Here is a 26426-nt window from a genome sequence, read left to right as displayed (position 1 = left end):
TTGAGGCAAGAATCACCTTGATCTTGACCTTTCTGGCTGAATGAATTCTGTAATTAGAGGGAATGCATAATGAAGACCCAGAGGTCACTTGTAGATCAAGGTGTCCCTCTGTGACGGTCTCTGTGGAGGGATTAGGGCAAAGTAATTGTTGCATTTGTTCAGGTAGGAGGCAAACAGTTTGAAACAAGGTTGGCCCCAGTGATGGATGATTTAGTTCACCACTGTTGGACTGAGAGACCACTTGTGAGATTAAAGAATGCACTTGCTCAATCTGTCTGCTAATACACTGTAAATCCTGGGATATGCATTGCTAGCAGAAAGTGACTGGAAGACATTGCCCACTGCCAAACCCTCATGGTCTCTTGACACAGTGTGTAACATCTGGTTATCCCCGTTGGTTGATGTACCACACCACTGATCTATTGTCTATTGAACTGAAAACACCCACTGGAAGAAAGTCTTGAAATGCCTGTAACGCCAAAAGGACTGATCTTATTTCCAGAACACTGATGTGCAGGTTGAAATAGGTGGCTAGGTACCTTGGCCCATCTTTTCCTCGTAAAGCCCCTCCCTCACCCTACATGAGAAGTGTCTGTAGTAACTACTGTTGTAGGATGAAGTGGAGAATGTATGATCTGTTGTTAAGGCTGTGGATGTGATCCATCATTTGATGTAGTTTCCACACACTGAGGTCATTTTGATCAGTGTGTTGAGGGGGGTGAAAATCTTGGGACAACTGGTCTGAAAAAGTCCACTGCAGAACCCTCATATAAAATCTGGACATAGGAATGAGAGCGATAGCTGATGCCATCAGTCCTAGCAATTTTAGAATTAGATATGCTGCAGGTGTTGGGCTGGATAGTACTTGCAATGGTGAGTGACAGACTGAATGAATGCTGTGCAGAGGTAAGGTGGCTATCTAAGTTGTAATGTTTAGATGGCATCTAATTCATTCCAGGGTCCGAGTTGGGATAATTTGCTTTTCTGTTTGTTCATGGTAATCACCAAGTTAAGAAGTAATTGGATTAAGAGGTCCCACTGGAGAATTAAGAGATCATTGGCTGGAGCAGTGAGGAGTCAATTGCCTAAGTACAGGAATGCCTGGAACAACTGTAGCCTTAGGTAGGCTTTTACTGTTGCCATGCATTTGATTAACACCTGGGGTTAGGGGCATGTGGCAAGTCCAAAGGCAGAGTTCTAAATCAGAAATTATAGACCGCCAGCCTGAAATGGAGAAATTTCCTGGAGCACCTATGTATCTTTATGTGACAGTGGGCATCCTGGAGATCTATCGAGCACATCCAGTTGCCCTTTTTTGAGTAGAGGCAAAATGGACTGAACTGTGACCATCAAGAATTTTGTTTGCTTTACATATCAGTTTAACTGACTTAGGTCCAATATTGGCCTGAGGTCGCATTTTCTTTGGAACTAAAAGAACCTGAAGCAGACACCGAATCCTATCTGGTCTGGTGGGACCTGCTGGATGATTATTTTTTCCAACAGCTTTTCTATTTCTGCTGTCGCAGATTCTAACTGATTAGGTGGCACCACAGGAATCCTGCCTTTTACAACAGGCAGTGTTAGAAATGGAATTGAATATCCTCTCTGGTTATTATCCTTAACACTAAAGAATCAGAAGTGATGGCACACCAAGTTGAGGATGTAGGGGATAAATGCCTCCGAGTGCAGCAGTCAGGCAACCATTCAGGAGCTCTGGAAGGATTTCTTGGAGAAAGGTTCACAAAATCCTTGGTTTTGTGGACCAACTCTGCCTCTAGGGAGACATCCATTAAAATTACCCCTGTGCCACAGGAAGCGGGGGTTGTTTCTGTCTGAAGAAGCATCCTGGGTAGCACCCTGCAATTTCAAGAACTACATTTTCTTCCCTACTCACCAATTCCTGAAGAACGATAGGGAATAAAGAAATGGATTCTAATGCTCACTTCTAGTCATGGTGTCTTTAACCTTCATACAGAATGTGGTACTGTCAAAGGGGGGTGTTGATGAAGGACATATAAAAGCACTCTGCAAAATCATACAATCGCATCCAGGCATGGTGGCATATGGCTATACCAGTATCTGCTGCAACAGCTGTCCCATTGGCTGCATTTGAAAGTAGATGCATGCAGACATTTGAAACAGAAGACAAGGTAAAAAGCTGGGATTCACAGTCTTCTGGATATCTGTTGGCAAGTTACCTGAATGAACACTGGTAATCTCTCTGGTCAATTCTATTTCAAATTGAATGATGCGAGCCATGTAGTTCAGCACTACAAGGGGAAATTCGCTGAAGTGTACATTAATTTTCCAAATTTGACCAAAGCTCTGGACTCACTTTACATTCCATTTTGCATGTGCCACTCCCAAGCAGTATACACAAAGGGACCGGGGCCCTGAGGAGGAATTTTGTGGCTGGATTTACCACTGTTTTAAAACATTTGTCTGCCAACAGAAGAAGCTGTCAAAAAAACTTCACAAAAGGTTTGCAACAAACAGTATACTAACCTACAATTTCAGAACCTACTCTAAAATTGAAAAAACAGTTCTACAATCATCCTACCAAGAAATTACTTGACAAGTAGAAAATACTTAATGAATAGAAAGCTAAGCTACATTATGCAAGTATCACAGCGTAAAAAGGATTTTTACTTTGTTTGAAATGCCAATAGGTGATGAAGAAAAATATGATAGGAACTGGGAAAAAAAGTTAAGTATTCTAGGCAAGTGAAAGAGTAAAATGGTTATTCACTGACTAGGATCAGAGCCTCTGCAATTGTTGGACTGAAAGGGCATACAAGAACTGAGATAATTTGACAGTGGAAAGGAATTATGGGTAGGGAGGAGTCAGAGCCCTGGATCCAAAGGTCTGAAGGTTTCCAGCTGGATCCAAGTTGGATCAGAGTCCCAAATGTTGAAACAGATGAAAATGGATAATACTGGATCAATAGATTCGGGCTCATTCAGGCCCAAAAGGTCATAACATTTCCTTTACTGTTTTAGACACCTCACTAGACCCCAATTACAATTCTGTCTCATTAGGTTGAGGGTCTTCCCAAAAGTACTGCTGTCCAGCTATAAGCATGACAAGATGTCTTTACTTCTGCAGCTCTATACGAGCCCAGACATCACCCTGCCAGGCATATGCCTAAGATCTTTACAAGACATCCGGAATTTCTACCCCCCCCCCCCCGAACTGGGTTCGCTAGGAATCCCAACTGAGTACCATCATGCCCTGGGCAGGGAAGCAGGCTGAAGAAAGTACAATTGTGTACACTTACCATAAATGTAGATGCTTGAGTGTATTCACTGTTGCAGTCACCACACACGGGTTATCCTGCCAGGGGTATCCCTCAGTCGGCCCGAATACCAGAGGCTTAGTATTTCTGCGTCGGTTGCTGTCACTCCAGGACTGATGTCAGGTCGTCAGTGGTATAAAATCAGGTAGCCGACGCCATTACATTAGTTTTTCTTGCCCCAAAAGGCAGGAGCCCCCAAATAGCGAGCTAGGTTATGGTGGAAGAACACCACCAGTAAAAAGTAAATACCAAAAATCCCTGTAAGGAGAGAGGAAGAGAGAAATACAAGGGGGATGGTGGGTGGGAAACCAGGACTGCAACAGTGAATGTACTCGAACATCTACATTTATGGTAAGTGTACACAACTGTATTATGTTCTTCATGTTTCACTGTTGCAGTCATCACACTTGGGTTGATTCTCAAAGCTGAAGGAAAAGGGTGGAGACCGTCAAGAAGACTGGGGGCTGGCTAGGATGCCCTGCAAGACTGCAGTTGCAAAGCCTGCCCTGGATTTGGAGAAGATAGGCAGGTGGTAATGCTCGGTGAAGGTATGAACAGAACTCCATGCTGCAGTCTCCAGGATGCCCCTGGTAAGGACCCCTCTGAGAAAAGCTGCAGAGGTGGAGGTTGCCCTGGTGGAATGTGTCCTGACCTCCTTAGGGGGCAGTTTCCCATGGTATTTACAGCAGAAATGGATACAGTGTGCTATCTATTTGGAGACTGTTTGGATATGGCCTTGCCCTCTGCCCCTGCTGCAAAGCTGACTAGCAATTTGTCAGTTTTCCTAAAAGATTTAGTCCTATCCAGGTAGAATCTGAGCTGTCTGTGCACATCTAGAGAATGCAAAATCCTTTCCCCCTTGTTTTGTGGGTTAGGGAAAAAGGTGGGCAAATGAATTGATTGGTTGAGAGCCACACTGGACACCACTTTAGGCATGAAAGTTGGGTTAGTCCTGAGGGAGACCCTGTCAGCATGAAAAATGATGAAGGGTTCTACCGCCATGAGTGCTTGTAGCTCTGAAACTCTTCTAGCTGAAGTGATGGCCAGAAGCAAGGCTGTTTTCCAAGAGAGTAATTTTAACTCTGCTGAATCTGCAGGCTCAAAGTGGGGTAAGTGTGAGCTTTTCCAACACAAAGTTAAGGTCCCAAACTGGGGTAGGAGCTCTTCTGGGTGGTCTTAAATTGTTAGCCCCTCTTAGGAAATGTTTGATGAGAGGGTGAGAAAAGAGAGGCGGCTCTGTGCTGTAAGGAGCAGAGATGGCAGAGGCATGAATTCTAATAGAAGGATAGACACCTGTGTAGTAGGTCTGCTAGGTAATCCAGGATGAGAGGTATGGAGGGCTATGCTGTTTCATCTCCTTTAGCCTGGATCCAGATGCAGTACCTTTTCCACTTGTCAGCATAGGATTTTCTAGTGCTGGGGCATCTGGCCTCACGTATAACATCAAGGACTTGCTTGCTTAAACTGGCAACTGAAGGAGAGGTCAGGGAATAAAGCCAGGCTGCGTTCAGGATCTGCAATTCTGGATGCATGAATTCTCCATTCTGCTGGGTCAGGAAAGTTGGGATCTGAGGTAGGTGCCATGGTGGCAGGGGTGACAGACAGTAGTGGGTACCAGTGCTGATGTGGCCAGTCTGGGGCAATCAAGACTGCTCTTGGTTTATCCTCCCTTATTTTGAGTAGTACCCATGAAAGTAGAGGTAGAGGGGGAAATGCATAGATCGAGAGGTTTACCCATTGGAAGAATAGGGCATCCACTTTCCAGGCCTTGCTGTAAGGTACCCTGGTGCAGAATTTGCTAAGCTGGTGACCGTTGTGGGAGGTACAGAGGTCCACCTTCGGGGTGCCCCATGTCTGGGTTACTAGGTTGAAGGTGCTGTGGTCTAGCTGCCACTCATGTGGGTCTAGGAGGTTTCTGCTTAAGTTGTCTGCCAGAGAGTTTTGGGAGCCTGGCAGGAATTGTGCTTGCAGGTGAATTTGCATGGCTGAAGCTGTGTGCGAGCCTGCAGTTGGGATAAGAGTGAGTTTCTCCCTGCTTGTTGATGTACCACATCACTGTGGTGTTGTCTGTTTTGATCAGTAGAGGTCCTGGGGAAAGAAGGGGTCCGAAAGCTGTCAGAGCGTGCTGAACAGCTAGCATTTCTTTTTGGTTGATGTGCAGTTGTATTTGATTTGGGCTCCAATGGCCCTGAATGCACCTGCTGTTCAGGTGTGCACCCCAGGCACAATCTGATGCGTCTGTGGTTAGGGTCTGGGCGGCATCAAGTTGTGAGAAGGAAAGACCCTTGTCGTGGTTGCATGCTGCTGCCCACCAAAGAAAATCTTTCCTTAGACAGGGAAACATGGTTATGATAGTTTCCAGGTTCTGAGAGTGTTGACACCAAAGGCTTTTTATGTACCATTGAAGTTTCCTCATATGCAGTCTGGCATATGGAATGAGTAGAATGCAGGAGGCCATGAACTCTAGAGCTTGCAGGATTTTCCTTGTGGATAACTGGGTTCTGGTGGATAGCTGAGAGAAGTAGCCTGTCAGATAGGCTTGTTTTTCTGGAGTAAGGAATGCCATCTGGGATGCTGTGTCCAGGCTTGCTCCCAGGAATACAATTTTTTGAGTGGGTACTAGTTTTGATTTCTTTTCGTTTATAGTATACCCCAGGGAGGTCAGTAGGTCCTTTACAAAGGTCAGGTGCTGTAACAGCGTTTCCTGACTGTCTGCCTGAATCAGGCAGTCGTCTAAGTAGGGGTAAATTTGAATATTCCTTTGTCTGCAAAAAGCAATGGCTGGAGCCTGGCATTTTGTGAAAACTCTGGGAGCAGTGGATAAGCCAAAGGGAAGTGCAGGTAACTGAAAGTGCATAGATCCTGCCCTGAAACGTAGATATTTCCTGCAGGAATCCCTGATTGGGATGTGTAGATAGGCCTCTTTTAGATCTACGGTGGCTAACCAAGCATCCTTGGATAGCATAGGAAGAAGCTGCTTGAGGGTGAGCATTTTAAATTTTGGTATCACCAGGAAGGTGTTTAGAATTGATAGACTGAGGATTGGGCGCCATGTGTCCTTTTTTCTGGGTACCAGGAAAAGCCTGGAATAGAAACCTTGGCCTATCTGGTCTGCAGGAACAGGCTGTATTACCCTCGTGGAGAGCAGGGAATAGACTTGTTTTTGGGCCTCTGCCCACTGGTTTGGAGGAAGACCTGGGAACCTTTTTGGGGTTGGCAGAGTGTGGAAATAAAATTTGTATCCCTGGGACACTATGTTGAGGACCCATCGGTCGTTGGTGATAGAGGCCCAGGTTTTGGCATGGGAGGAGAGTTTTCCTCCTAGGGGCACAAGCAGGTGGGCAGAGGTAAGGGGTGGAAGTGTAAAGTCATTGTGAATTCTTTCCATAAGGGGTGGCTTAGCACTCCGTGTTTTTGAAGTGAAGGAACTCCATTGCTTAGATCTCTGCATTCCCTGGGACTGCTGTCTAGGGGGTCTGTTTCCCCTAGGTCTTGTCTGAGCTGGTCTTGAGGGGGCCGGAAAGGACCAGTGCTTAGAGGGGCAATGCTTACTGAACCTTGGAGGCTGGACCTGTAAGACGTCTAACTGTCTGCATAGATTTAGCTTTTTCTTCCATCTTTTTTAAGACCTCTTCTGCCTTGGTGCCAAACAAATCATCTTTGTTCAATGGTGCATCCAATAGTTTTGATTCAACATGGTCTGGCAAAGTCTCTTCCTTAAGCCAAGCATGCATTCTAAGTACAGAACCTGTGACTGCTGCCCTGCAGGATGCTTCTAGGGCATCAAAGCCACATTGCAAGGTGTGTTTAGTAACTTGGCTTGCAGAATGCATAAGTTGCATTAATTCTTTATTCTCTGCACAAGCCGGAAAGGTAGACATTTTTTGCTTAAGGAGTTCCACAGTACATTGCTGGTATTTCAGCTTGTGGAACTGACAGTTTAGTGCTCTAATGGCAGGAGTTGCAGAGGTGTATACTTTTTTACCCCATCTGTATAAAGCTCGGGAATCCCTATCTGAGGGGGTGGGATTCTTAGCTGTGGTTGCTTTTATTCCTTTAGGTCCTTGGGAGATGACCTCTGGGTCAGAAGTAGGTTTTTTGAAAAGAAATTTGTGTGAGTCAGGGACTCTATAATACCAGTCAGGCTTCCTGGGAGCAGGTGGAAGGGTGTCAGGAGTTAAACTGGATTCCATAAAGACATCATCCAGGACAGGAGGAATGGCTAAAGGTATGTGCTGTGGTAAATCTAAGAATTCCCAGAGTCTCTTTTTGGACTGAGGATAGTCCTGACACTCCCATTGGAAATGCTCCCTTAAAGTATGTAGGGTTTCACCAAATGAAAAATCTTCTGGAGGAGAGGCAGAAGGAATGGATTCCTCTGCATATGAATCCTCATAAGCAGACAAGGGTTGCATGCCTTCATATTCAGAAAAGTACAGTTTTGTACCTACCATAAATGTAGATGTTCGAGTTTATACACTGCTGCAGTCATCACACTTGGGTTATCTGCCGTCAGGCGGTCCCGCAGTCGGCCCGAGTTCCAAAGTCTTGGTCCGGCATCGGTTGCGGTCGCTTCTTCCCTGACGACAGTGCGACAGGGGTATAAAAGAGGCAGACAACGCCATTTTCTTGTTTTTCTTGCCTAAGGTGTCAGGTGCCCCCAAATAGGAAGGCAATACATAATCCTAAATAAACATACATAAGTAGAAAACAATAGCTACAGCTATAAGCAAATACACCATACAGAAATACATCATATAGATTGTATAGAAAGGGAGGTGTAGATAATACCCAGCTGAGAAGAGGGGATGGTGGGAGGGTAACCTAGACTACAGCAGTGTATACACTCGAACATCTACATTTATGGTAGGTACAAAACTGTACTATGTTCATCGTGTTACACTGCTGGAGTCATCACACTTGGGTTGAATCCCAAAGCTAAGGCTGGGCGGCTGGTACTAAACAGGGTTTGGAGTAGCTAGGAGGCCCTGCAGAACTGCAGTGGCAAAGCCGGCTCTGGTTTTTGAGTATAGAGGTAAGTGGTAGTGCTTGGTGAAGGTGTGCACTGAACTCAAAGTTGCAGCCTCCAGAATATCCTTGGTTGGTACCCCTCTGAGGAAGGCTGCTGATGTGGCTGTAGCCCTGGTGGAATGGGGTCTAATGTTACCAGGTACAGGTTTTCCCATGGTGTGTGTATCAGAAGCGGATACAATGTCCTATCCATTTTGAAATAGTCTGTTTTGAAATAGCCTTTCCTTGTGATTCTGCAGCATAGGATACAAACAGTTGGTCAGTTTTTCTGAAAGCCTTTGTTTTATCCAAGTAGAAACGTAATTGCCTGTGAATGTCCAAAGAGTGTAGGAGCCTTTCCCCTTTATTCTGGGGGTCTGGATAAAAGGTGGGTAAATGAATGGTTTGGTTTAGAGCCACACTGGATACCACCTTTGGCATAAAGGTAGGGCTATTTTGTAAAGAGACTCTGTCTTGATGAAAAATGATGAAAGGTTCCACTACCATTAGGGCCTGTAGCTCTGAAACTCTCCGTGCTGAAGTTATTGCTAACAGCAGGGCAGTTTTCCATGATAAAAATTGTAATTCGGCTGAAAAAGCTGGTTTGAAGGGTGGTAGTGTAAGTTTTTCCAAAACAAAATTGAGGTCCCAAGCTGGTGTTGGTGCACTCCGGGGGGGGGTCTTATGTTCTTAGCCCCTCAGAGGTACTATCTTAGTAATGGATGTGAAAATATAGGACGATCCGTGTTGTAATGAGCTGAAATAGCTGAAGCGTGGATCTTAATAGATGAAAAGGAAAGGCCTTTGTCCAGCATCTCAGTTAAATATTGTAATATCTGAGGAATATTTGGGACAAGAGGATTTAGGCCTTTAGCCTGGTTCCAGGTGCAGAATCTTTTCCATTTGTCTGAGTATGTTTTCCTGGTGCTGGGTCTCCTGGCCTCCAAAATGACATCCATAACAGCTTTAGAAAGGAGTGTTGACTGGCTGTTTAAGTAATCCGCCATGCAGCCAGATTTAAAGTCTTGAGCCGACTGTGTAGAATCTGATTGTTTTGCTGAGTCAGCAGGTGAGGTATTTGAGGTAAAATCCATGGTGGGCCTTGAGCCATGTTCCTTAATATTGGATACCAGTGATGGCGTCGCCAGTCTGGAGCAATGAGTATCATTTGTGATCTCTCTAGTTTGGCTTTCAGGAGCACCTCTGCCAGAAGAGGCAGGGGAGGGAAGGCATACACTTTTAATGTTTTCCAACTGAATGATAGGGCGTCCACTTTCCAAGCTAGTGTGTGGTATGTCCTTGTGCAAAATTTCTATAGTTGGTAGTTTTGGGGGAAGGCAAAAAGATCTATGTCTGGGCTCCCCCATTTTTGAGTTATCATTTTGAATACTTGTGGATTTAGTTTCCACTTGTGAGGGTCCATGATATTTCTGCTTAGATCGTCTGCCAATGTATTTTTCTTTCCTGGCAGGAATTGTGCTTGTAGTTGAACTTGGTAGGTCAGTGCTGTATTCCACAAGGTCATTGCTTGCCTGCATAGGGGGTAGTAATGTGTGCCCCCTTGTTTGTTTATGTACCACATCACTGTGGTGTTGTCCGTCTTTATTAGAAGTTGTCCTGGTAGTAGGAGGTCCTTGAAAGCTGTTAGGGCATTTTGTACAGCTAGCATCTCTTTTTGATTGATGTGAAGATGCATTTGATCTGCAGTCCATTTGCCCTGAATACACTGTCCTGCCATGTGTGCTCCCTAGGCGTAATCCAATGCATCTGTTGTTATTGCCTGCCTGACTGTGGGCAAGGTGAAAGGCTGACCCTTGTTGAGGTGACATGCCTGAGCCTACCATAGAAACTCCTGTTGAAGGCAGGGAATGAATGATATTACTGCTTCCAAGCTGTGGCTGTGCTGAGTCCATACGCTTTTCAAGTACCATTGTAATTTCCTCATATGCAGTTTGGCATATGGTATTAGTAGTATGCAAGATGCCATGAACCCCAAGGCCTGGAGAATTTTTCTTGCAGGGAGTTGGGTTTTTGTTGCCATCATTTTGAAATACTGAGTCAGTTGTCCTTGCTTGTCTGGCGTGAGATGAGCCATCTGGGCCATTGTATTTAAGCTGGCACCCAGGAATATTATCTCTTGTGAGGGCACTAGTTTATACTTCTTTTCGTTTACTGCGTACCCTAGGCAACTTAGTATGTTTTTTTTTTACAAACGCCAGATGTTTTAAAAGAATGTCCTTGCTTTCTGCTTGAATAAGGCAGTCGTTCAGGTATGGATATATTTGAATTCCTCTGTCTGCAGTACGCAATTACTGGTGCCAGGCATTTTGTGAAGACTCTGGGCGCAGTAGATAAGCCATAGGGCAGTGCAGAGAATTGGTAATGAGTTGAATCTGCCATAAATCTGAGGTATCTTCTGCAATTTTGTCTGATAGGGACATGCAGGTATGCCTCCTTGAGGTCAAACGTTACTAGCCAAGCCTTCTTGCCCAGCATGGGAAGAAGTTGCTGTAGTGTCAACATTTTGAATTTGGGAACTTCCAGGTAAGTGTTTAGAATTGAAAGGTCCAGAATGGGTCTCCAGGCTTTGTCCTTTCGGGGGACCAGAAAGAGTCGAGTAAAATCCTTGTCCTTGCTCCTGTATAGGAACCTCTTGAATGGCTCTCATGTCCATGAGTGCTGTAATTTGTCTTTGAGCCTCTGCCCATGGATTTGGTGGCAGATTTGGCATTGCTTTTATCCTTGGTAAAGTGTGAAAGTGGAACCTGTATCCTTGAGATACAATATTTAGAACCCATTTGTCTTTTGTGATGATGTGCCAATTGCCTGCAAAAAGTGCTAGTTTTCCTTCCAAGGGAGCTGCCAAGAGGGATTTGCTTGGCAGTCTGAGGGGAAAGTCATTGTGATTGTTTTCTGAAATTTTGAGGCCTGTCTTCTCCTCCTTTCTGGGTTGTGGCACCCCATTGCCGAGGCTTGTAAGAGCCTTGTGGCTGACCTCTGCCCCTTGGGCGTCTGTATTTGCCCCTCGGAGGTCTGTCAGAAGTTGGAAAGGACCAATTTTTGGTTGGCCAATTTCTGCTAAAACGAAGGGGTTGTACCTGTAAAAAATCCTCGACCGTCTGCATAGATTTTGCCTTATCCTCCATTTTCTTTAAAACCTCTTCTACTTTTACACCACATAAAACATCCTGCTGTAAAGGTGCATCCAATAACTTTGCTTTAACATGATCAGGTAAACTTTGTTCTTTTAACCAAGCATGCCTACAAATGACAGACCCTGTTACTGCTGCTCTACAAGAAGCTTCCAATAAATCAAATCCACATTGCAAAGTATATTTCCGCACTTGTTCTGCTGCATGCAATAAATCCTTCATTTCCTTGTAGTCAGGCTGCTCTGAATGTGTTTTGTGCATTTTTTGTTTTAATTGAGGCATCAAATATTGCTGATATTTCAGCATGTGAAACTGACAATTTAAGGCCCTCATGGCTAGAGTAGCTGAGGTGTATACTTTCTTTCCCCATCTATCTAGTGCTCTAGAATCCCTTTCAGAGGGTACAGGATTTTTAGAAATAGAGGCCTTAACCCCTCTGGGACCCTGGGAAATAGTTTCTGGGTCAGCAACAGGGCTTTTGTATAGGAATTTGTGAGAGTCAGGGACTCTGCAATATCTGTCTGGTTTGGCTGGGGCTGGAGGTAATGAATCTGGATTAAGGCTAGATTCTGAATAAACATCATCCACAATGTCTAGTACTGGTGGAATAGCAAGAGGTCTGTGCTGAGGCAGTAAAAGGAACTCTCGGAGCCTTTTCTTAGAATCTGAGTAATCCTGGCCTTCCCAGTGGAAATGTTCCCTCATGGTATGCAAGGTTTCCCCAAAAGAGTAGTCCTCTGGGGGAGATGCTGAAGGGATTGACTCTTCAGCATTGGAGTCTTCATATGGGGGAAAGGAGTATTCCTGTTCCTCAGAAGAATGTGAGGAAAAGGAAACCTGGTCAGATGAAGCGTAGTCTTCCTCCTGTCTAGGCCTTTTATCAGGAGGGGGATGGGAACCCCTGATTAGGGTAATTAAGTCTTCGGCCATTTTAAGCATCTGTTTCTTAGGCATGGGGGCTTGTACTGGAGAATGCTGTACTGGCTTTCTTACTTTTAAAGGAGTTTTCAACTTTGCATAGGATTTAATAGTAAGTGTAGTCGGTCTGAAGACACCTTCAGCAACTGAAGGCCTTTCAACTACACCAGATTCCCCTTCAGCAATGGAGTCGGGAGGGCCTAAAGGTAAAAGCTCTGGAGGCCCAGCAATCTCTGCTTGGGAGTCGGAGGCAGCCTGTGGTTCTAAATCAGCGGTCGTCAGGGGCTGCGTAGGCACCTCACTGAAAACCGGAGAACTGGCGAAAGGCCTGGCACAGGCCTCTGTGTCTGGTTTGGGTCTCGGCTGCCTGTCCTTATCTTTGCACTTTTTATGCATCCCGGTCATCGGTTGCTCCGACGGCATGGTGTAATTAAATTTTCTACCAAAGTAATGTCGGGCGAAATCAAACCGACGTTTAATAGTACGTTTGTTAAACCTAGCACAAAACTGACAACCTGTGACGTCGTGGTCAGGGCCTAGGCATGGAATACAATAAGAATGAAAATCCTTATGAGGTATTTGCTTCCCACAAGAAATGCAATTATTAACTTTTTCTGACATTGGTCTGAGGCAAGAAAAGTTTCCCCAACGGGGTACTTAGCTTTATTGAAGACTTTGGTCTGAAATTCGAAATGAAAATCTCAGGAGTAGGCCGACCGGCACTTGCGAACTGCTTCTGCTTGGGGCACCGCGCGGCAAGAAAGACTGAAGAAAATGGCGTCAGCTGCCTCTTTTATACCCGTCGCACTGACGTCAGGGAAGAAGCAACCGCAACAGACGCCGGACCAAGACTTTGGAACTCGGGCCGACTGCGGGACCGCCTGACGGCAGATAACCCAAGTGTGATGACTGCAGGAGTGTAACACGATGAACATCCTCAGAGTCATCGGACTCCTGGTCAAATAAAACTGCTGGGGACAAGTCTCTTTCTTTTGGAAGGGGTAGGCTGGCTTCCCCTAATAAGCATAAGGTTTTCCGCCATTTTAAGCATTTGAGATTGAGGCATGGAAGCAGGTGTTTGAGCTTGGGTCGTCATTTTTTTAGGAGTAGTTCGGACCCTGGGCCTTAGAAACTCAGTAGTTTTAGAAAGAACTGAAGACGCAAAAGAAGTCGGCGGTTTGTGTCGAGTATCAGTAGTGTGAAGAAATTTCTCGGAAGCCAGTGCCTGCTCAGCGGCTCCGGACACATCCAAGGTAGAGACATCCGCAGGATCCTTAGTCAAAGAAGAGTCTCGCGGCATACTGGACTCTGAATGGGTCTTGGTAGCGGCCTGCAAATCCACAGAAGTGGGCATGAGGGGCTGCGAAAGCACCTCACTGAGGACCGGCAAACTGGCGACTAGCTTAATGGAAGAGTTGTCGGCAGTTTTGGACCTGTGTGGTCTGTCTCTGTCTTTATCCTTATGTTTTTTCGGAAGATAGGTAGTCAGATGGCTTACTGAAGCCATTTTGGAATACAGACATCGAGAATGAAAATCTTTAGCTACAATAAGGGCCCGATGACATATAGTTCTGGCATAGAACAAAGCACAAAACCGACAGCGAGGGACATCGTGGTCTGGGCCTAAACGGGTAACACTGTAAGAATGGAAATCTCGGTGTGGTATTTGCTTTCCACAGGCGAGACAATTGTTAACTTTTTCCAACATCAGTTAGAGCAAGAAAAAAAGGATGCCCAACGGGGTACTTCGCTTTAGAAGACTTCAACTTCAATTTGGAAATGAAAACTCAGGTAGCGGCCAACCAGCACTCGTGCGAACTGCTTCTACTTTGGGCTCCTCGGCAAACAAGACTAATGTAATGGCATCGGCTGCCTAATTTTATACCACTGAAGACCTGACGTCAGTCCTGGAGTGACAGCAACTGACACAGAAATACTAAGGCTCTGGTATTCGGGCCGACTGAGGGCTACCCCTGGCAGGATAACCCAAGTGTGATGACTGGAACAATGAAACATGAAGAACATCTGCCACTGTTACTCACAGAGTGAGGTTCTTCTGGTTAATTTTCACTATTAACCCCTCCTCTAGCATGACAGCAACACCGTAGGCTAGGTGAGTAATGAGAAATGGCCAGAGCTTGTCAGTTTCTGCATATCTTGACTCTGCCAAAAGCCTTGACAGACCTATCATCATACAATCCTTCCCATCCCAGGAAAGACATGTCCATCCTCCCTGGCTGCACCACCAAGCACCCAAGCCACTAACAAGCTCTGGTCATACAGGCCATAGTCAGGGCTTTATTCTTCTATGCCACCATTGGAGCTGCCTATCCATGTCTTGATGCTTTTCATATTACAAAACAGAGGTTGTAAACACTCTGAAGAGAAGTCCTCAATATAGTCATGGTTGCTACAGACTCAAGCTCCCTACTAGACCCACAGGCATCTTCTACATGTTTTGAGTGTGTATGTATGTAACTATAGATCATATCCCTCCATACTGAAACATGTAAAACTAGAAAAGTAAAAAGAAAGCAGTATATGTCACATCATCTTGGGTCATAAGGCATAAACAATATAAAACAGAACTAGAGGTGTAGGAGGAATGGAATCTATACTGTAGCAATGATTCCTAAACATAAACATCTACTGTTATGAAGAGTTACCCATACAACTGTATTATGTTCATCACAGGGATGACTGCTGTACAGATCCTCATCCAGTAGAAGAGCATTACAGCAGTATGAAAGCCCCTTCACCACTAGGGGAAGAGGCATTTACAGTGCACACTGCATGGTTACAATGGAAATCTTGACCTATTCCTAGGCTGAGCATCCAGCTTATAGCTCTTGGAAAAAGTGTGAAGAGAATTATGAGTGGCAGACTCAAATGCCCTGTCCTGACAATTTTTTTGAAAAAAGCTACTTGTGGCAGCTGCCAACCACCACAGTTGCATGTGCTCTTACAGGGCCCCACACTCCACGAACATAACATTACCATACCAAAAACAATACACCAGGATAGTGATTAAGCCATAGCTTGATTGGAAAAAGGTCCAGAGGAAGGCAAACAGCTGGTCTTATTTCCTGAACATTTTAGCTCAAGCAATCTAACAGTTCAGATGTCTCTTGCAACAAACCCCAGCAAATGCAGAACCATTTTCTCTTTATTCTTGCACTTAGGATAGAAAACAGGAAGCTAGACAGTTTGGTTGAATGCTAGCTTATACACCACTTTAGGTATACAGTAGAAATGTTGATTATCTGAAACTTCAGTTATCCCCAACACAGTCTTCCAAAGTTTTCAGGTAGGAAAAATCAAAGTTTGAATATGTAAACGTTACAAGTATTCATTTGTATGTATTTTTTGAGCTTGTAGCCAGCTTGTGTGTGAAAAATTGTATTTATTGTCCACTGCAATCGCTGAATGGTTGCAAAGTATATTCTCTGCATGTAGAAAAAGCAAGATTTTAGAAGTTTTTTAATCTAGTTCAATATTTAGTTATCAGAATAGTTTGATTATCTGAACTAACCTCGGTCTCAATTAGTTCGGATAATCAACTCTCTACTGTAAAATGAGGGTTTGTTCTTAGACTTTACACTTGTAGAAAACTTTGGAAAGGTCTTCACAGACAAAGACCTGTAGCTCATACTTCGGTAGATGAAGTTGAAGCCGCCAAAAATAGAGGGTTAAAGCCCTGACTACGGCCTAGGCGACCAAATTTCCTTAGGAACCCTCTCCTTGTAATTCTGTATTCCCACACATACCTGTTATAAAGGCTTTCAGCCACTAGTGGCTTGGTCACTCTAATGAACTCTACCCCCCCCTCCCGTCTGCTATTCTGAACCTTCTCTGTGGGCTAGTGACTGTGTGTGCTGCTAGCTCTGCCTCTCTACCCCTCCCAAAGACGAGCCCACTGATCCTACATGCCAGCACTGTAAAACACACACAGATAAACGTGGTTTGCCTGGGCTATAGTCATGGCTTTAACCCTCTGCAGTGCCTTGCAGCTGATAATTTTTGCCTGGTGAAAGAGGACCAACCATGAAAAACACCACCTTCTTCAAAAGTAAAAGGAAACATTTTGGGGTCCAACTTCCATTCATAGATGTGGCTGTCATGTGGTCTTGCTTGAATTCTTCCCCAATATGTTCTGGAATGAGGAGATTTAAGAGGCCGGACATGCAATTCCAGGTGGGAAGCCAACACCCATACTGTAAATGCCAGAATACATAGCTGGTAAGAACAATACACACAACATTGCTATGGTGGTGTCTGTAAAAATCTCTAGGGAGCTATTAAGGCCAGCATCAAAATCTCCTTCAAGCTGAGAAGATTGTACAGCATGGGCTTGTTCCACGTTCACTGAAATTTGAACTACCATGCCAAGTCTGAAGCATACATGGTAAGGATTGGCATCACCCATGGAATCAGCCATGGAAATACCAGGGCAGACTGTTACAGTTCTGCCCTGGCTGTGTTTTAACTTGAACTCGCCAAGCATGTGTTTCCCCAGTGGAATGGATGGAAGGAATTAAGGTCCCGAGAAGCTCCCCTTCCTTCCATCAGTAGATGACTGCAATTTCTGTACTACATCCACAAAAATCATTTAAGTGGACAGCTTTATCCTTAGAAAGTTAAAGCTGCCCATTGCATGCATTTAACAGAGCTTTCAGGGAAATCTTGACTTCTCTATAGCCAAGCTTGCTTTTGATAGATTCTGGGAAACTTTCAGATTGGTCATGCAGTGCATAGTTAGCTTCAGTGACTTTCGGACTTCTATCCTGATGGTGACTTGCTCAGGTAATTCATCCAAGTAGAAGTACACGTATACACCTACTATTCTCAAATAAGAAAGCAAAGGGGGCTGGGTACTCCACAGACACACTGGAGGTTGCACTAAGGTCATAATGAACAGAAATTGGAGGTAGTCCCACTCTTGAGCCTAGATACTGCCTGTGCTCCTCGAGGATGAAAATGTGGAGGTATGCTTCATTCAGTTCCAAAGTAATCCAAAACACGCTCTTCATTTGAACAGAAGCACTAGCTTATTTAATTATAAAATATCTTGGATGGGCCACTATGTCCAGTTTTGTCTGGGACAAGGAATAGTCTAGAATAAAACCATTTCCCTTCTCCTACACAGGAAATATCTTCCTCAGCCCCATATGAAATAAGCTGGTCCAGTTCAAGGAGTGTCAAACAGGTTTGGTCTTGAACAAGAGGTATTCCCATGAAGTGATGGTCTACTTAAAGTTTAAGGTAGTCAAGCTCTACCCAGTTCTACCTGTAGTACAAAAGCTTAACCTCCCCAAGTGGTAGCAACAGGGGAAGAATAGTCAGTATTAGCCTCCTCTCTCCCCTGCCCTTTTGCCTGTAACCTCTGCCATCTCTCATGGCCTGTTTGATCTTAAAATCTAATCTGGTTGGTTTCCTGTAAAATGTCTACTTTTGAGCGGTGTAATTCCTACTGTATCTGTGAATAGGTAAGAGGAAAAATGCTTCAAAGAATCTATGGTTTTGCCATTCTCTTCTAGTTCTCTGAAAGACTTCCTATGAGGGAAGACCTAACAGTAAGTCTCTATCCAGTGGTGCATCCAGAAGCTAACCCTTCACCATCTGTATAATCACTACAAGTTATTGCTGCCCAGCTACAAGCACACTCTACATCATAACTATAAATAATGGCATGCTTACCCACTTTAAATGCAGTCTAACTCAATCTCCATATTTAGCAGCAAACTCACCTGATGCTGCTAAAAAACTAACTATGTACATCCCAATAGCACCTAAGACCACCAACCAATAAGTGACTACATTTCCTGTAACTCAATAATAATACAAGGCTTTGACACCCATAATGATAAGTACTGTTTGAATGTATACTTTCCAGAATTTAAGGAAACTACAAAATCCAAAGCAGGATGGAAAGGCCATAAAGGAGAACATAATTAAGGGAATATACTAGAGACACACCAAGGAGGATCCCTAATGCGATAATAACAGGCAAGTATTTATTGCATGAGGTGATCTAAGATTGTTTTCTCTTTGGTGAGGCAATGGCTGAGTAGAGTCCCAACAATTAAATCTACAAGTGTGGGAACAGCCAAAGGACAATCAAAAATGTAAAGATCAGAAAGATGAGTCCTGAAAAACACATGAACCAAAAGCACCCAACTTCTAAATTCATGATCCAGCTAATAATGTTTTATGAAGATATGAACAGAGTAGCAATGGATTGTGATGGTAATGTATTTTTCATAAATCAGTCACGAGTTCTGCTCTCCTCATTGTTTGCGAAAAGGTTTCTGGAAGACCAGCCCTTGGAATATGAAGAGACAACTTTGGGATCTGCAACAGGGTTCTTATGTAGGCACTTATGGGAATCAAGAACTATGGAGAAATGGTCTGGTTTCCTAGCGGCATGGGGGGTTGGGAATCCAGCTCCAAGGATGTATCATGAACCACATCATTCATAATCTTCAGCATTGGAGGAAGAGATAAAGCTTTACGCTCAGGAAAACCAAGAAACTGCCTAAATCTCTTCTTGGACTTGGGATATTCCTGAGCCTCCCAGTTAAAGGACCCTATCATCTTATGTAAAGTGCCCCAAAAGAGAAATCCTCAGCTGGTGAGACTGAGGCTAAGGTATCTTCAAATCCTAGATGGCACAGAATCCTGGCAAAAACTGATCCATGTATGCCAACTGTTACTCCTCAGAATCTGAAGAATCAGAGTACTCCTGTGGGGAATGGTCCCTCTTTCTCTCAACAGGAAAGATTACTGCAGCATGGAGCTTTTCAGGGTAATATTGTCTGGATCTTAAAACCCCATAAGATCCTCTGCTAGCATGACCAATTTCTGTGAGTAAGCATGTGAGAAGTGTGGTTTCAGCTGAGGCTGGGACAAACTAATGAGAGAGTTCTTTGCATCTGGGTTTTGTGCCTATTTGGGTGTGCTGTCAGTTACAGAGGTCTCAGGTCATGGCTGGGCAGCAATGACCTGGATCCGGTCCCCCTAGCACCTCCTTGCAAATGGATATATGGGGGGACTGCCCCACCTCCTCTGCAACTAGAATCTTACAGTTAGAAGCCAGTGCCTGCTCAGCAAATCCAGAATTAACTGATGCCTACAGCTGTTCAGCCCAAATGGACACTGGTGCTTAAGTGTACTTGTCTTCCGACTTCTCGCCAGAGGCCTTAGCACTGTGGGTTGTAGTATGAGAGGAATGTGAAAATACCTCAATGTGCTTCAACAATCTTGAGTGTTAGAGGGCTGCTGGAAACTGATGCTGTGTAACTAGCCCCTCTAATGCACTTATTCTTGGGAGGCTTCTCTTTCCTTTTTCATGACAGCTCTTCAGAGGGACTGGTGGAGGCCATAGCAAGTCAAAGCTACCAGCAAGATTCAGCCTTGCACTTTAATGTCTGTGAATTAGAGTAAACATAATGAGAACAATTGGGCACAGCAGGCTTTGGACCCAGGCAAAACAAGAGTTGAAACTGTACAGTATTTGTTTTTCACAAGTTAATGGTACTTTTTTCCCCTAACATGTAAAGCTCACTAAATAATAAAAATAGAAGAGCTCCCAAATAAGTTACTTCCCAAAATCTTCTGGTCTAAGGAACCACTGTTGCACCAAGATATGAAGCTGCAGACTTCAACAACAAGAAAGAACTAAAGATAGTGCCAGCGGACGACATTTTATACCATGGATTCCCCAACTTGTAAGTTGGACAGACTGAATTTGTCCCAGGACTTACCCATATTTGACAACTTGAATAAAACCTCACCAATCCTGGAACATGAATCTGGTCATGACAGACTACTCCCTTTTGGCTAATCTAGATTTCGAAAAAAACATTAGACAGAGTCAGATGGACTTTTCTTCTATGCAGTTCTTGATAAAATGTGCTCCCTTCCAAGCACAATTTTCCTAAGTAAGGCCTTATATGCTGATCCCTACTAATAATGTTATAATAGGTCCAAGGCTCTCACAGGGAGAAAAATCGTTTTTTATTTGCAACCTTTATCAGTCAATTTCATGACTTGGCTACACTCAGGATACATGCTCTTTAATCATTTAATTCTTGTTATGTATGGAGGACTTGCCATTATACTTGGGGAAAAAAAAAAAAGATTTGGGTAAGGTGTTTCATGCGTTTGAATTCTCTGGTGAAGCTCGGGATATAAAATCAATCCTTCAAAAATAGAGACCATCAAATTTAATTAAAAACCCGCTAGTAGGCTTATCACACACACATTTCCCATTTTTAAGTGGCCCACACCTTTTATCATATTTAGGAATTACTTTCACAACTACATTACAGAAACTATTAGTGAATATGTTTAACCTAATTTTTGTAAAGTTAAAAGCTATCCATAATTCTGAAGAACCCTTAATCTCAATTTTTAGCAAAGGCTCTTCACCATTAAGTGGTATGTTTAATCTCTTCTATATGTTTCTTAATGTCTTCCATTAACTCCACCTGGTGGCTCACTTCACATAACTACAAAGATGGCTACTTCATTCTCTTGGTTGTGTCAAAAGACAGTTTTCTTGGGATCGGCTTTCTCTTCCAGTGGACTTGGGTAATTTTTATGTACCTGACTTTAAACTGTACACTACAGCTGCCCATCTTAAACTATTACTTGGACTCCTCTTCCCCAAGTTAAGGTTATATGGAACTTATTTTGAGCAGTTAGGTGATCTTTTTTTTTTAAATAAAATTCTGCTTGCCTCCAAGGCTTTCGGACTATTCTTGGATTCCTAGTCAAGACTAACTGTGCATCTGACATTACTATAATAAAGAAATGGCTTAAAAGCCCATGACCAGTAAAACTAAGAAGCCTATGGGGCTCCATAGCTTAGACATTAAGAACAAATTAAGACTTCTCACTAACCTACAGTACTGGGATCATTGACTTGCAGGTATATTAATGTCATGGTCTGTTTTAAGTTTTAAAATACAAGTTCCACTTATTTTACAGATAAATCATAGACAGATAAATTACTACAACTTTACTTGCAGACAAAAAATGGATCCACTGTCAGGAAGGATTGGCCCTTCCAGATTTTTTGGGTGGACAGAGTCAACACAGAGTTGTATAAAGTACTAATCTATATCCAAAATATATAAAATTCTCTGACTAGATAAATGTTACCGAGCAGTCTGGGGAAGATCAGATTTGAGCATGACAATTACAAATGAGGTATGGGTTACCTTACTCTGGTTCTTATGCCATATGGTTAACATTTAAACAACGCATGCATATAAGTATGTGTTGTTCATATTATATGCATATTCATACACACAAACACGCATTTTACACACACAGTTTGTGGTCAGTTAACCTCACTATTGATAACCATTTAGCTCTACCCTGATCATTGCATGCATACTCACCAAGAACACTAAAGGAAAGACATTCATAATACAGCACACTAACAAACACAGCAGCACTGCCTGTGCAAAAGCAGCAACTATTCAGAACATTTTTGACCCTGCACTAACAGAATGCTCTCTACAAACTGCTCCCAATAAAAAAGTTGTTTTTGATGGGGGCAAGACCCTCACACTCTCACATCCCTTCAATTATACATTCGGTAACTCTGAGATCACACTGCATAGGATATTGGGAAAAGAAATTTCCTAATCCCTATTGTTATGTGATCTTGCAGTTTCAGCTGTCTCTCTCTTATGAGTAGCAGCTAACTCAGAGTGAATCCATGGACAGTCACTGCCATTCACAAGTTTACATGGCAATGGAGAGAGAGAGCTAGGTTGCCAGGTCTTTCTTCTATATATCAAACATGCATGCATGCATACATACATACATACATACACCTACAGACAATTTAGAGACCCTGAACCACCTGGTCAATTAAAGTGACAACACAGAATTCCTTAGTGAACAAAACTGATGAATAAACGGTTGAGGAAAACACATAAGTACTTTGTTAATGACCAAACTATACTTTCAATTACCTAACTTGTCTCCATTATATGTAATATGTATAGCTGTATTTATATATACATAAATATATACACATACACACACACACATATATATATATATATATATATATATAGGTATATATTCAAGCACACACTTATGTATAAATACACATTATACATTCACATACAAACTAAAATCATAACCTAAAATGTCTAAATTTACAAAAAAATCTAATGTAGTAACTTAAAAAAAGCTAAACAAAATACCCTTACGAGATCATGTAACATCTGTGTGAGCTCCATCCATGCAATTACCCATTAAGTACCCTTATAAAGCACAAAGCAAACATCTAGATGATCAAACTTCTAGATGATTTATGTAATGTACCTACCCAACAGGGACTCTATGCTTGGAACTTCTCCGAGATCCTCCAGAAGTTCATGGATAGGGTCATTGTGTTCTGGAGCAATAGCATCTTGATGATCTAAGAGCAGCTAAATGCAATTAAAAAGAGAAGAATTTAACCACTGTTGATACTTCTACACCCGATTCAAAACAGTGTTTTCTTGTAAAAATGTAGACACTACGATTATTACATTCCAAAAGTCCCTTATAGGAGAAAACTGACATCACATAAAAATACCTACAGTTCCCATTACAAAAACACATCTACTGCACTCCATTGTTTTCAGTAAGTTGGGATTTACAACAATATACACTTGGTAGACAAACAGAAGGCTTAGAGAAGTTCTATCATATTAGTCTTTAGCAGCTCAGAACGAACACAAAATTAACTGAAAGATATTAAAGAACTCAAATTCAGTAGTCATTACACACAAGCAGAAAAGTCTTCTCTAAAATATTTTAAAGATTCTTAAGGGGGTGCAAATATTCTCATTCTTTACATATCAGTTTTAACATGCCCCTAAAGCATATACTAAAAACAGAATATATACGCATGAAAGTAGTAAGTAGTTTTATAATCCAAACTACAAATGTAAATACAAAGTAACTCTAGCAGTGAAGTTTTACAAGTGTTGTAGCTTTCCCTATTCTCAGATGTGCCAAACTAATAAACTGTCATGCAAAACTTGCAACTAGCTGCAATAATGCTTAAGACAGCTACTTGTTAAGTGACAAATAGCCAGATGCCATGGTGAAGGTCTTTCCACTGCAGTTCCTAAGGGAAACCACTTTCTGGAAACTGACCAGTGCATCAAACACTACCTCATTTCTGGAAAGACTGGGACACTCCCTTTTTTCCTACTACAGAACTAAACAGCAGATGTGATGAAGAAAGTCAGAGAAGGAAACTAGTAACCAACTTGAGAAGCACAGAAGTTAATTCAGCCACAGTCATCTCACAGTACACAGCAATACCTTGTCCAGCTTCAGGTGAGCAAAAAGAACAGTCAAGTTTGTGGAAGCCATAAAGTCCACAAGGCACAAAATGGTTAAAGCTTGGATCCTCCTCCTATGTCATCAGGCTGGTTACCAAGTTCATCACCTTCTGGACCTTCTACATGGGCAGGAATGCCAACAATGGAGTGTACAACTCCACATCAATGCAAAAGAATCTTGCTGCAAGGGGTCAGAATGACTTCTCTGGGTTCACGGTCACCCTCCAGGGATGTAACTATGGAAGTGTCCAGGGAGTCATTTTGATAGGGAAACACACGTCACTCCCTCTCCTACAAAGCTTCAGCCATCATGGCCAACAACTTGGTAAATATCCTGGATTAAATGTATATCAAAATGGCAACATGGTCTATTTTGTAAAATTGCATCTACCCATACTAAAACAAAGGAATCTCATGCAGACCTCAGAATAATGTAGTAAAAAGTATCCATCATGCACAGTGCCAGAATCCAAGAACCTGTAGTAGCATGAAGACTGACTCCTTAGTGTCACCATCCTGAATTTTAATGTACTTATGTTCACTATAGCCAATGTGGTCTAGAATGGGAAGAAAGCCTTTTGTTCCCTCATGAACTGAACAGAGCACAACCTTAAGTCTCACTCTGAATGAAAGACAGCCTACGGACACCTTGAGGAATACAGTTTGGATGCTCTTTACAGATGTGTTGGTTTCTGACTAAAACCTCTTCTGGATAGAACTTACAAGCAGTAAAATTAATTGTCATCAGTGCCTGCATTCAGAATATGACACACTTCCTTACTGCAATAGATGTTTGATGATGGCACTTTGTTTTTTGGGTCTACAACTGAGTTTACACTCTCCTCTAATTTTTTTCCTCTTGGAATCACTTATGTTTGGGTGCAAGCAAACCCTATATGGGTGTGCACAGTGGTGACACATACCACACCAGGAGGATGTGCCCTATACTGAACTTGTTAGTTCATCCCCCATCCATCAGCAGAACATAATTCTTGTAAGTCAAGAAAACAATAGATAACGCAGAACATACTTATGTAACTTCATAAAACATTAATGGCATCTACTTTATGGAGAAGCTATAGTGAGGTAGGAAAGTCCTCTAGTAAAGCAACTATAAGAAATTCATCTGTTAAAATCTATCATCGGAGACCTTTCTTAGTGGACTAGTGATTGGGTTGAATCCTAAAGCAGTTACACTCCAGTATGGTGGAAGGAGCTGGAGGGCAGTCAAAGGGAGAAAGACTCAGAAGGATGAACTAGTAAATATCACTGTGCCAAAGGAGGCACAATTCTTAGAACAATCGCGGCAATAATGCTCGATAAAGGTGTGAACAATTACCATGTGACCAAGTTTCCACAACTAGTATGTCTGTAATGGATACATTTTGATTCAAGTACTAAAAGAAGCTATGCTTCTAGAGGATTAGTCTTTTACCACAGCACTTCATAGCAGGAGGTGGGTTGTCTGATGGCAAAAGGTAATAAAAGGCAATTAAAATTCTTCATTTCCCAAAGCAAAAACAGTCACTCCATATTCCTTACAGTAAAACTTGAGATGGTGGTGAGCATATAGGGTTGTGCACCAAATCTTTGTGAAAGACCAGATAAAGGTTTCTTAATTAAGGACCTGAAGCTCAAGAGTCATTTTGCAGTTAAAACAGCTACCAGTAAAAATATTTTACAATGGCCGACTTTAAAGCCACCAAACCAGCATATTTGATTAGTGGAAACAAAGGTAAACAAGCCTGTCATGAAGTTCAAAACCAACACAGAAAGGTTCTTCACAGGTGGAAAGAGATGCAGTCTCTCCCCAAATGTACTGCTTGACCAGATAAAGTCATGATGGACAAAAATTGTTGACAAATGCACATTAACTATGAATAACTGAGGCTCAAATCATACAAAACAGGTCAGAAGCACCTGCAAATGAACAAACGGGAATAACACACATTTCTGACTAGAGAACCTCTTTCACAAGGCAGAAAGTCACCTAGCACTTACAACTCTTCTGGAAACTTAAAGAAATCTGCTGGGATCAGAATCTACAGCAAGACCCAAGCTCTGAGGTGGACATAGGTGTCACTCTACAGTGGAAAATTTCCCTTTGCTAGTACAACATCCTGCACCACCAGAGCCCTGAAAGACTGAAGGCATATGCTCCTCAGTCTGCAAATAACTCTCTCTAAATTCTACAACTACACACAACTGTGCCAGTGATGTAAAGCTGTACATCTTCCCCGCTACAAAATGGAAGATGCATCCACTTCCATCTTCCCTCTCATCTTGATGCAGCAAACAAAAGATGAGAATAAACGCATACTCTCAAACGGCAAACAGATTCACAGCTCCAAATCCTCAGCTATGGGATGGGATGAAAGATGCAGCATAAGGAGTACACCAGCATATTCACTTCACGTGGAATGTGAACTGCTGACAGGGTGATCCCTCTATGGTCCACTTTCAGACTTGAACCACTGTTCTGCACAGTGGATACTACCATGTATCCCCTTTGCTAATTTAGGTAACCCTACAGTGGCTTGGTTGCTGGACTAGAGTAGAACATTCCTTTCACAGCCTTAAGGACCAAAAGAAATTAACACAGCTCCAAACGTCTGATGTCAAGCCTTCTCCAGGGAGACCACATCTCCTGAATTCTGAAGGTGTTTAGGTGAACTCTTCACCCCACCTCA

At 42.9% G+C, this 26426-nt stretch overlaps 1 protein-coding gene across 1 annotated transcript in view; it reads right to left on the bottom strand.

The window, feature by feature from the left end:
• The window catches only part of IQGAP1 (IQ motif containing GTPase activating protein 1), a 1927315-nt gene that overhangs the window by 265724 nt on the left and 1635165 nt on the right, over positions 1-26426 (bottom strand). The window contains exon 29 of the mRNA XM_044076373.1: positions 22728-22830. Within this exon, the coding sequence (XP_043932308.1) occupies positions 22728-22830 (103 nt within the window). The remainder of the gene's footprint in view (positions 1-22727; positions 22831-26426) is intronic.

Source organism: Protopterus annectens, chromosome 7.part0 (assembly GCF_019279795.1).
Source record: "Protopterus annectens isolate FY-2018-M chromosome 7.part0, PAN1.0, whole genome shotgun sequence".
Taxonomy (NCBI): domain Eukaryota; kingdom Metazoa; phylum Chordata; order Ceratodontiformes; family Protopteridae; genus Protopterus; species Protopterus annectens.
Note: the sequence above shows the minus strand (reverse complement) of the source record. Positions and strands in the feature narration are given on the sequence as shown.